The following is an 11907-nucleotide window of genomic DNA, read 5'->3' as shown; positions in this document are numbered from 1 at the left end:
TATTCTGCTCAAAAGATTGGAAATGATATCATCAGTGGTGCTTTAGAGACTGTACATTAGACGATACTGTAAATGTCAATACAGACTGATTATTATTATTATTATTAAAATTGTGTTGTATAAGTAGAACAGCCATGGATCTTAACTCTGATACTGAACACATAAACAACTTGGTTGAAAGTATGTTTTATCCATAAAATATAGAGAAAAATATGTTTAGGTTTCAAAATACTACAGACAACTAATAATAATCACAAAACAAATAAAGGACAATTATAACATCAGTTTCTGGTGTGATGGAAATTCTTTTATTAAGTGTTCCAAAGTGTGTGACCTTTGGGTTACCTCACTTCTGTGAACATCTGTGTTAGGGAGTAAGCTGTAAAAGCCATTATCAGAAGTTTAATGGTTAAAACCCACAGTTAGGATGATGTATTGGGAAGGACAGATGGGTTCCTAGATAACTTTGTCACCTCTGAACCCGAGAAGGGTCTGGGGTCATAAAACACAGACTCTTTGAAGTTGAGATAACACTGTCATGTTCTGGTATAAATACTGTGTGTAAATGTTGATCGGGGCTCTGTTTCACTGACTAACCTCAGTGTCAGTGTCTTCAAACGCTGAATGCCTTTGAATAAAACTTCTAAAGACAAAGTCCGGATTTTCTCTTGTTATGAGTCAACTTCTACCCACTTTGATAAGAAAATTCCACAACAATTTTAGCGTCACGAACAGGATCTAACGTGCCAGAGGAGACCGCAGGATGGGACACGGACGCCTGGCCAGCCTGAGAGTTGTTCTCAGTCCACCTCCTTATTACGGAGGGGAGTCCTTGTGCCCGCCTGCGGCTTCTGGCCGATTGGATCCGAACTATTTGTCTTCAAATATATCTGGGTGAGAAGTTGCTCTGTATGATATAATGTATATTATTATTTTTATTACACATTAACCATCATCTCCTAACTAATTAATTAGGTTCCAGAGTTGCAAGAAGGAGGACATCAGCTGAGGGCCCGGTCACCCTGCAAAAGGAATGACAGGGAGGTTCTCATTGGTAACAATGGGATAAAGCAAAACACAGGGTTTTGCGGGTGGTTTTTAGCAATTTTCTACACCTCATAAAGGAGAAAAGCCAGAGGGCAGACGTGCCGCTGAACGGGTAAAAAAAATGGTTCCGGAACCTTGAGGCATCAGGGGTGCCTCCTTCTTCATACTCTGATTTATAAAATAATGAAAGGAAAAAGTGGGGATGATTGTGTTAAATGTGCTTTAATTTGGAAGATAAGTTTGGTTTTTCACAACGTGGAAGTTTAAGTGTAAATGAGTAAAAAAAAAAGGTTAAAACTTTCCTGAAGGAAGTTTCGTTTGTCTTAAATATTGCGATCAGTCGGAAAAGAAGGTAAAAGTGAAACAGGACATTAGAGAGTCGAAAAGAAAGTTGTTTTAGAAAGGAGTATAGTTCATGTTGTGGAAGGAAGTGACAGGCAGGTGGACAACTGATAATATTTCTTTGTGCAAAATCTGAACCTATACTAAACTTTTTCTTCTGCCTCTCTCACACACAAATACACACATACAGGTCCTTCTCAAAATATTAGCATATTGTGATAAAGTTCATTATTTTCCATAATGTCATGATGAAAATTTAACATTCATATATTTTAGATTCATTGCACATTAACTGAAATATTTCAGGTCTTTTATTGTCTTAATACGGATGATTGTGGTATACAGCTCATGAAAACCCAAAATTCCTATCTCACAAAATTAGCATATTTCATCCGACCAATAAAAGAAAAGTGTTTTTAATACAAAAAACGTCAACCTTCAAATAATCATGTACAGTTATGCACTCAATACTTGGTCGGGAATCCTTTGGCAGAAATGACTGCTTCAATGCGGCGTGGCATGGAGGCAATCAGCCTGTGGCACTGCTGAGGTCTTATGGAGGCCCAGGATGCTTCGATAGTGGCCTTTAGCTCATCCAGAGTGTTGGGTCTTGAGTCTCTCAACGTTCTCTTCACAATATCCCACAGATTCTCTATGGGGTTCAGGTCAGGAGAGTTGGCAGGCCAATTGAGCACAGTGATACAATGGTCAGTAAACCATTTACCAGTGGTTTTGGTACTGTGAGCAGGTGCCAGGTCGTGCTGAAAAATGAAATCTTCATCTCCATAAAGCTTTTCAGCAGATGGAAGCATGAAGTGCTCCAAAATCTCCTGATAGCTAGCTGCATTGACCCTGCCCTTGATAAAACACAGTGGACCAACACCAGCAGCTGACACGGCACCCCAGACCATCACTGACTGTGGGTACTTGACACTGGACTTCTGGCATTTTGGCATTTCCTTCTCCCCTGTCTTCCTCCAGACTCTGGCACCTTGATTTCCGAATGACATGCAGAATTTGCTTTCATCCGAAAAAAGTACTTTGGACCACTGAGCAACAGTCCAGTGCTGCTTCTCTGTAGCCCAGGTCAGGCGCTTCTGCTGCTGTTTCTGGTTCAAAAGTGGTTTGACCTGGGGAATGCGGCACCTGTAGCCCATTTCCTGCACACGCCTGTGCACGGTGGCTCTGGATGTTTCTACTCCAGACTCAGTCCACTGCTTCCACAGGTCCCCCAAGGTCTGGAATCGGCCCTTCTCCACAATCTTCCTCAGGGTCCGGTCACCTCTTCTCGTTGTGCAGCGTTTTCTGCCACACTTTTTCCTTCCCACAGACTTCCCACTGAGGTGCCTTGATACAGCACTCTGGGAACAGCCTATTTGTTCAGAAATGTCTTTCTGTGTCTTACCCTCTTTCTTGAGGGTGTCAATAGTGGCCTTCTGGACAGCAGTCAGGTCGGCAGTCTTACCCATGATTGGGGTTTTGAGTGATGAACCAGGCTGGGAGTTTTAAAGGCCTCAGGAATCTTTTGCAGGTGTTTAGAGTTAACTCGTTGATTCAGATGATTAGGTTCATAGCTCATTTAGAGACCCTTTTAATGATATGCTAATTTTGTGAGATAGGAATTTTGGGTTTTCATGAGCTGTATGCCAAAATCATCCGTATTAAGACAATAAAAGACCTGAAATATTTCAGTTAGTGTGCAATGAATCTAAAATATATGAATGTTAAATTTTCATCATGACATTATGGAAAATAATTAACTTTATCACAATATGCTAATTTTTTGAGAAGGACTTGTATATGGGATTTGAGTTCAACATCTGCGTTTTTGTGTCTGGATTTTAGAAACCTGCCCTTCTCCATGGCTACTCCGCCAGAGACGCTTCTCCAGCATGGCCTGAATGAGAGAGATCTGCCTTCCTGTCTGCCTGCTTGTTGAAAATCGCAGTGTGAGTTTCCAAAATCTGGACCCACTGAGATGGACAACGATCCATGCTGTTTGCAAGAGCCAGAAGAGTGATACACTGGATTTATATTGAAAGCATCTTATGCGGGCAGAAGAGAAACCGGAGCAAAGTTTCTTCTTTCCTCCTGGAGAAGTTAAAGTGGACAAAGAATGATTCAATGTCTCACCAACAGACTGGGGAAGGGCCTGGTTGTTTTTTGGACTGATAGAGGACTGTGTGCCATGACAGTCTGACTCTGGAGCGATTTAGAAACTGATGGGGGTAACGTACAAACACACACACATTTGCATAAATCTTTTCCTATTTTCTGCAATGAAGAACGCTTATTAATCGCTGCTCATGTGACGCTTGCTTGACGTTGACAGATATAGCGGGTTAAAATATTATTTTAGGGTTAGAAAAGTATCTTTAAAAGGGTGATAACTTAACTCATTTGATACTTTCCATTTAATTCTTTTAGAGAAACAAGTTCTCTTTCGTCGTGGAATATTCAGGGTCAATTATTATAGTTATTAAAAGTTATGAAAATGCAGAGGAAGTTACAACATCTCCAAAACTCAGCAGTAACCAAGTGTTTCTATGTTATTCTCAGGACAGATCTCATGAAGGAGTATTTTTAAAACCCAGCGAATGCGTAAAACCTGATGGGTTTCTCCGTCAGGTATTATTTTCTGTTGTCAGATTTTGTATCCCATAAATCTAATGGGTAGAGACCTCATTAAAACAGGCTTAGTTCTACTGCCATACAGTCTCTGACACAGTACTTACAGTTTGGTGCAGTTTTTGTCCGCAAGTGCTAACTGACGCTTATGGAAAGTACAAATTCATTGTTTTTCACAGCAGCTGCTGGGAAGAGGTTAAATTAGGTTTTTCTTCCCTCTTCTGATTCATGCAGCGTGTTGATTTACACTGTACCTTATATCAGATCCTGACTAAAACTATGAAAGGTTTGGTTCTGCAGGTTCTTTTTTCTCCCTTTGGAGAAGGAAAGAGAAACCTAATCAGTTCTGTGTTGCATAGAAATATGAAAACACTTGTTGTTTTCTAAGATATCACCAGCTAAAACTTTTAAAACTTTGAGAGTAATTGGTTTTGTTAAACACATTTTCCTTGGTAAAACAAACCTTTAAAATGAGAATGGAAAATGGGGTTATTTAGAAAGAATCTGATTGGACAGTGGTACCACACAAAAATTAAACTAATCTCATGTTTCCTAAAAGACTGCATGAAAAGGCCTTCAGAACCGTGGAGTTATTTTCCACCACAGTAACAAGTTTTTTAAGCATGCTTTTTCTTTATTTTAAAACAGATCTGTGTTTTTTGTTTTGTTCTTGGTTTTTTAGCATAATGTTTGTCTGAAGCTTCTTATGAACTGGGTTAGAAGCAAATATGATCTGAGGTAAATTAGGAGCTGTGAACTAATAATTTTAAATCTGATTATTGTCCAAGCAGAAATAATATATTTAGCCAATCCTTCAATCTCTGCAGAAAGTTAACACCATTGTTCGATGCAGTAGTACTCAACTTTTGGTTCCTCGACTCCTGAAGCCCGTGAGCTATAGATTTTGGGTCCATAAAATTATAATATTTAATTAAAGGTAGACCGATTACCTATTAAAATAGATCTAAGCCAATGATGAGTTCCAGTCATTTGGTGACTTTGAAATGCAATAATACTAAAGATTTCTACTCTGGGGAACACAGATTGGGGTTGAAGAGTTTAGTTTTGGAACCAAGGTTAGGATTTTTATAACAGAATCAAGACAAGTAAAATTCTTCATTTTAGGAAAAGAAAATAAATAAAGGCTCTCTTAACAGTAAGAGGATGGTCGGCTCAAACTCAAGTCTCCTTGTTTGATTTCTTAGGGTTTAAAGATTAAAAGAATACATATGAGTACAAAGGTACACAAGGTAATTTCAGATTACTAAGAGATAAAATATTTGAACATTTTTCAGCATTTGGATTGTAAAAGAGGGGTTCTACTAACAAGTTCTCCCCAACTCTCAAAATTTAAATAGCCCAAATTAAAGAAAATGAGAAAAAGTCCAGTTTGGAGACAAGCTTCTTATCTTAATTTCTGATTAAGTCAAACACTGCAGTTTTTGTTTAGTTTGGGTATAACATGAAAATGTCAACGCTGACTTTTCTAATTTCCCCTCGGGGATCAATAAAGTATCTTTGAAATTGAATTGAATTGAATTAAAATACTTCTTTGCATTGAACTTGAAATTCTGCAATGCAGCTGCGATCAAATTGAGTCAAACAAAAAGAGAATTATAACAATAACTCTCAGGATTGTAGTTATTATTATAGAGTTACAGTACAAAGAATTAGCAAAAGGTTTCAGCATCAGTAAATTTGGATTCATTTAAGAGAAAACTGTTGCTGTGCTTCTAAATACTTTGAGATATCTTTGGACTATGTGCACTCATTTTTAAAAAAGGATCCTGAAGATTGTCATAACAAAATTGATCAATTATAGCATTAAAAGATATGTTTGAGAAAATATATTCTGAAAAGAGATTGTTAAAAATTTCTTTGAATTCTTGAAGCTTCAAATTTGGCCATTTGTTTGTCTTTGATGTTTTGTCTTTGTTTTGTTGGAATGAATGTTTGATTATATGTTGCATGAAACAATAATCCATGTTTAGAATAATGTTTCTAAATCCCAGATTGATTAAACTTTGAGTTTTCAGGAGAGTTAAGAAGCAGCTTGTTTCTGAGGTAGGTGCATGTTAACAGTTTTGCAGTTTAAGGTTCACTAATATGGGTTTGAATGTAGAAACTGTGGGTCCCGCCCATAGGCTGTCAATCAGAGGTTAGTTCTGCCTGACTCCGCCCACCTACCAGGTTGGTTCATGCCTTTGCTGTCATGGTAACGCTCAGCACCTCCCTTCCTGAGTTTTAACACTGTTTAAGAGACAATAGAATCAAAATGCTTGTAGTGATTGTTGCCTTAATAACATGTTTTTTTGTATAATGATTAAGGATGTAGGATGACTTTTAGATTTATGTGTTTTATTATTAAAAGGTTAATGAAATAGTTTAAACTAGTTTGAAGAATTAATTTTGCATGCAGAATCATTGGTGATTTATTAGATTGAAAGTTTCCCTGGTACCATTAAACTAGCTGACTGTTCAAGATATGCAAGAGTAAGGAATATATTTTTGATAAAGAATCTGAGTTATGACTTTATACTTGGTGGGAATTATTTATTAGATTCGAATTTGTAGGGTTTATGCATCTGAATTACATTAGATGTTAATCTAATACTCATCTTTGTACAAGACAAATCAGGATGATATGTGACTAATTTCTAAGTGAGACATTGATGAACTGAATAACTAAAGTTTGTGTTTAGTTGTTAATGGAACTGAATTGCAGTTAAAAACATCTGGATTTTCTTTATGTTACTTTCGTTAAATTCATAGTGACACATAGTTATGTCAGAATTCATTTCTTTGGTTCTATGTAATGTGATCTTGGTTACTAGAACATTTTTGTACAAACTTTTGCTGGATTGTCACATGGGTTGGACCCTGCGCCAGAAGAGGGGAATGTCAGAATAAAGTAACATGGGGTTCCAAAAGTTGTAGCACTCATGGGAAAAAGGGTAGCTCATACCTCCAGTGAGGACTTAGTGACAATGCGAGAGAAACGTTGTACTTTGTTTATATAAATGGTGCATAGCTCCCTAAGACCACATTATGAAAACCTCTCTGAAATTATGGTGTTGATTATTTTGTGAAATTTTACATCTCCATAGATTAGACCATTTTTGAAATTATTTTTGGGTATTCTGAAACTATGAAATATTGACCTGTAATCAGACCTTCTTCAAACATCATGTCACATTTTTGATAAGGAATATTTAGCTGATGGTCACTGCTAGTATATCAGGTGAAGTCTGAAGATAAATTCTTTTGATTTTGTTGGATGTTTTGATGAAGTTCATGTAGTTAAGCACTTAGGTTTGAGAATGGGACTTTGAATTGAAAATTAGCCAAGTGTTGTGAAGGCTCTACCTATTGTTCTCACTTATATGAGATTGAGACAAAGGACACAGGCAAATCTCAGTCCTTTTGAAGTGCTGTGTGGCAGGTCTCCTAATTTGGACATGGGGATATTGCCAAGATCATTTTCTTCCACATCTTTGTGTGAAGATAGGATGTTGTTTTACTGTCAAAACCTGTCCACTGTGTTTTCTCAAGTTTCACAGATGGTGAAGGTTGCATTACCAGAAACAGCCACTTCCACCCTCCAGTCCTTTATTCCTGGCGACTGGATTCTGGTCAGAGAATCTAGGAGAAAACACAGGAAGTCCAGGGCTGGAATGGCCCATATCAGATCCTACTAGACACCCAGGAAAGCTGCAGAAAAGCTCCAGCTCCTCCAGCTTCATCTGGCTTCCAGGACACAAGTCATCTTCCAACTGGATCATCCACGGCTGAAATGTGTGAGGACAGCGGACCACCACAAGACAAAGAACTGTAAGCTGATCACTGGTGAGTGATTGAAGAGGTGGTTGAAGAACACTGTTTTTACAAGGGCACAATAATCCCTTGGGCAGTGCAACGTTATTTCAGAATCTACTTAAGGCCATCGCATTGCCTGAAAGTTAGAAATCATAAGGTCATTTGCCTCACTGCACACACACCACAGTGAGAGATTCTTTCCTCCCACTTTGACAGCGAGACTGACTGAGGAGGAAATCTCGGATGCTTTTATCTAACTTTTATGTTTATTGCTTGATATCTATCATTATGGTATTATTACAAATTTGAATGTGTTCATTTCCACTGTTGTTTAGTTGGACTATGGAAGCTTAACTTCCAACAGGTAACCTTGCGAAGCTATTATATCTGTTTTATGTGATTTAATCAACAGACATAAATTTGAGTCATGTCCTATCAGAACTGATCCATATACTATTTCAGGATCTTTGGTCCCTGATCCCTTTGTGTTAACTTTTAATCTTACTGCTTTATCTGAGGAAGGTTTCACTGTTCTAACTATGGAGCAGCAGGCTATTAGAACGATGAGTTTGCAAAATAGAATGGCTTTGGATTATCTGTTAGCTGAGAGGGGTGATGGTTTTGAAGAATTTTCCTTTAGTTGTGATTATCTTGTAATCAGAAGAAAGGAGTGTGATGGAAATTCTTTTATTAAGTGTTCCAAAGTGTGTGACCTTTGGGTTACCTCACTTCTGTGAACATCTGTGTTAGGGAGGAAGCTGTAAAAGCCATTATCAGAAGTTTAATGGTTAAAACCCACAGTTAGGATGATGTGTTGGGAAGGACAGATGGGTTCCCAGATAACTTTGTCACCTCTGAACTCGAGAAGGGTCTGGGGTCGTAAAACACAGACTCTTTGAAGTTGAAATAACACTGTCATGTTCTGGTATAAATACTGTATGTAAATGTTGATCGGGGCTCTGTTTCACTGACTAACCTCAGTGACAGGGTCTTCAAATGCTGAATGCCTTTGAATAAAACTTATAAAGACAAAGTCCGGATTTTCTCTTGTTATGAGTCAACTTCTACCCACTTTGATAAGAAAATTCCACAACACTGGTAAGATCTGACATTTGATTTTTTTTTACCTTATTTTGTGTATTAACACAGTATCTCAAGAAACTGAGATAGAAAAAACGTAAAGTTATGCATATAACTACTGTTCCCTGAAGGATAGTAACGAAGTACAACACATGAGTATGAGTATGGGATATCACGCCCTGCGTGTCCTGGCTGAAGCCACCTCTAATCACGCCTCCTAGGTAAATGATGTGATGACGACAGGTGACAGGCCCCGCCTGCACTATATACCTGTCCGTCCACATCGTCATTACTCAGTTCGATAGCCGCTATTCACCGAGCCCAGCTGAGCAGCGGGGCAGCAATGTGTTGTACTTCGTTACTCTCCTTCAGGGAACGGTAGTTATATGCATAACTTTACGTTCCCTTTCAGTCGATTCACTCAGTACAACACATGATGGGACATATATAAACGCCCCGCAGAGCAGCCATCAAACCTGGATCATACACTGCATACTAGTGCAGCACTTCAGACCCAGCAGAAAGAACAGAGTGAGCCACAGAAGGGGTTGTCACATCCAAACGATAAAACTTTACAAATGTGTGCGGCGAAGACCAGCTGGCTGCAGCACAAATGTCACTCATGGGCACCCCTCTAAATAGGGCCCAGGAGGTCGCTATGCCCCTGGTGGAGTGAGCCCTCACACCACGTGGCATTGGGAGACCCCTGTTGCTGTAAGCCAGAGAAATAGCCTCCACAATCCAGTGGGAGAGTCTTTGTCTGGACAGAGCTTTCCCCCTTGCTGGGTTAGCAATACACACAAACAGTTGATCACACAACCTCACAGACTGAGTACGGTCAATGTAACTACGCAGTGCACGTAAAGGGCACAGGAAGTGTAACCTCCTTTGTTCCTCAGATGCAAAAGAAGGTGGACAAAAACTCGAAAGCTCCATAGTCATGGAGCTGTAGTCCGAAGGTATAACCTTAGGAAGATAAGCTGCATTGGGTCGCAAGGTGACCTTGGAACCATCAGGTGAAAAGTGTATGCAGGTAGGATTTACAGACAAAGCATGGAGGTCTCCAACTCGCTTTGCAGTTGTCAGAGCAAGAAGCAGAGCAAGCTTATATGAAAGGAACTTCACATCTACTGACTCCAAAGGTTCAAATGGAGGGTCACAAAGAGCTTCTAGTACCAATGTGAGATCCCAGGAAGGAAAACTGGGTTTAATCACAGGTCTGAGTCTACGAACCCCCTTTAAGAAGCGTACAGCCAGAGGATGAGCACCTGGTGTGACTCCCTTAAAACCAATATGGCAGGCAGAAATGGCAGCCAAGTAGACCTTAATTGTGGAAAAGGAAAGACCTTTATCCAGCAGATCCTGTAAAAACGTTAAAACTTCCACCATAGAGCACTGAAATGGAACAATGTGCTTGTCCTCACACCACTGCACAAAAGCTCTCCATTTATAAGCGTATAAGCCTCTAGTGGAGGATGCTCTTGCATTCTGGATTGTTGCCACCACATCAGGGGGGAGGCCTTTGGCTAACAAGCTGGACTTCTCAGCAGGTAAGCATGCAGCTTCCACATCTCTGGGTGTGGATGAAATATCTCCCCCCCTGCCTGAGTGAGGAGATCCCGGCAAACGGGGAGTTGCCACGGCTCTGCTGCCAGCAGGCTGATTATCTCGGAATACCATGACTTTGCAGGCCAACGGGGTGCTACCAAAATTAGGGACAGACCCTGTTTGCGCACCCTCTCTAGTACAGGTAGTATCATTTCCACTGGGGGGAATGCATACAGGAGTACACTGGGCCATGGATGGGCCAGGGCATCCACTCCCAGCGGAGCATCCTGATCTGTTATGGAAAAGAACAGAGGACAGTGGGTGTTGGCTCTGGTGGCAAAAAGATCTACTGCTGCTGTCCCAAACAGACACCATATTTGTGCCACCACGGAAGGGTGAAGCCTCCGCTCTCTCACCCAAGGTCCGCTTCTGGAGAGCAAATCTGCACCCAGATTCAGACGTCCCGGGACGTGAGTAGCTCTGATAGACAGAAAATGTATGCTGCACCACTGTAAGAGGGTGTGAGATAGTTTCAGGAGAGTGAACGAGTCCCTCCCTGTCTGTTTATGTATGAAATCACAGTGGTGTTGTCTGTCCTGACCAGAACATGTTGGTTTAACAGAACCTGGCAGAAATGTTGCAGAGCCAGCAGAACCGCTAAGAGCTCCAGGTAGTTTATGTGGAGTTTGGATTGTACTGGTGTCCAAACCCCCTTCACGGCCACCCCATCGCACAACGCGCCCCACCCCCTCAGGGAGGCATCCGTGGATACCACCTTGCGAAAGTTTACTCTCCCTATTGGCGAACCTCGGCACAACAGTCCTGGTTCCCGCCAAGGGCTGAGAGCCGACATACAGGCAGTGGTTATCGTTAGCTTTCTGCTGCGGTGACGCCATGCACACAACCGGTGAGAGCGGGTCCCCCGCTGGAACGGGCGCATCTTCAGTAGACCGAGTGGTACTACTGCAATCATAGATGCCATCATACCCATCAGTTGTAAGATGGTCTGGAAATGCAGTTTGTGTCCCAACTGAAACTGAGCGAGGCAGCAGTGAAACGCGGCCACTCTGTGGTCGGAAAGACGTGCCCTGCTTGTAAGGGAGCATATTTCCAGACCGAGAAATGAAAATTGCTGACTTGGGATCAGCGAGCGTTTCTGAGAGTTTACCAAAAATCCTAGGGCTTGAATGTGCGACAGAACCCGAGACAGCTGCACTGTCGCCTGCTCTCTGGAACTGGCTATTAAAGCCCAGTTGTCCAGATAAGTTAAAATGCGGACCCCTGTCTCTCTGAGAGGTGCTAGCGCTGCCTCTGGAGACAGACCAAAAGGCAGTACGAGGTACTTGTACGCCTTGCCCTCGAAGGCGAATCTCAGAAACTGTCTGTGTTCTGGGTGTATCGCTACGTGAAAGTAAGCGTCTGTCAGGTCGATCATGGCGAACCAAT

At 40.9% G+C, this 11907-nt stretch overlaps 1 protein-coding gene across 1 annotated transcript; it reads right to left on the bottom strand.

Moving 5' to 3' along the window:
- Positions 1-5566: 5566 nt before the first annotated feature.
- On the bottom strand, positions 5567-10593 carry LOC124872980 (the record flags this gene model as incomplete). Its single annotated transcript, XM_047373435.1, has 2 exons — positions 9428-10593; positions 5567-5588 (listed from the first exon to the last, which is right to left on the bottom strand). Coding segments are annotated over exons 1-2 (1188 nt in total), but the record flags the coding sequence as incomplete, so codon positions are not given.
- Between the last annotated feature and the right edge of the window lie 1314 nt (positions 10594-11907).

This window comes from Girardinichthys multiradiatus, chromosome 8 (genome assembly GCF_021462225.1).
Source record: "Girardinichthys multiradiatus isolate DD_20200921_A chromosome 8, DD_fGirMul_XY1, whole genome shotgun sequence".
NCBI classification, from domain to species: domain Eukaryota; kingdom Metazoa; phylum Chordata; class Actinopteri; order Cyprinodontiformes; family Goodeidae; genus Girardinichthys; species Girardinichthys multiradiatus.
The sequence above is the reverse complement of the archived record's forward strand: the minus strand, read 5'-3'. Positions and strand labels throughout refer to the sequence as shown.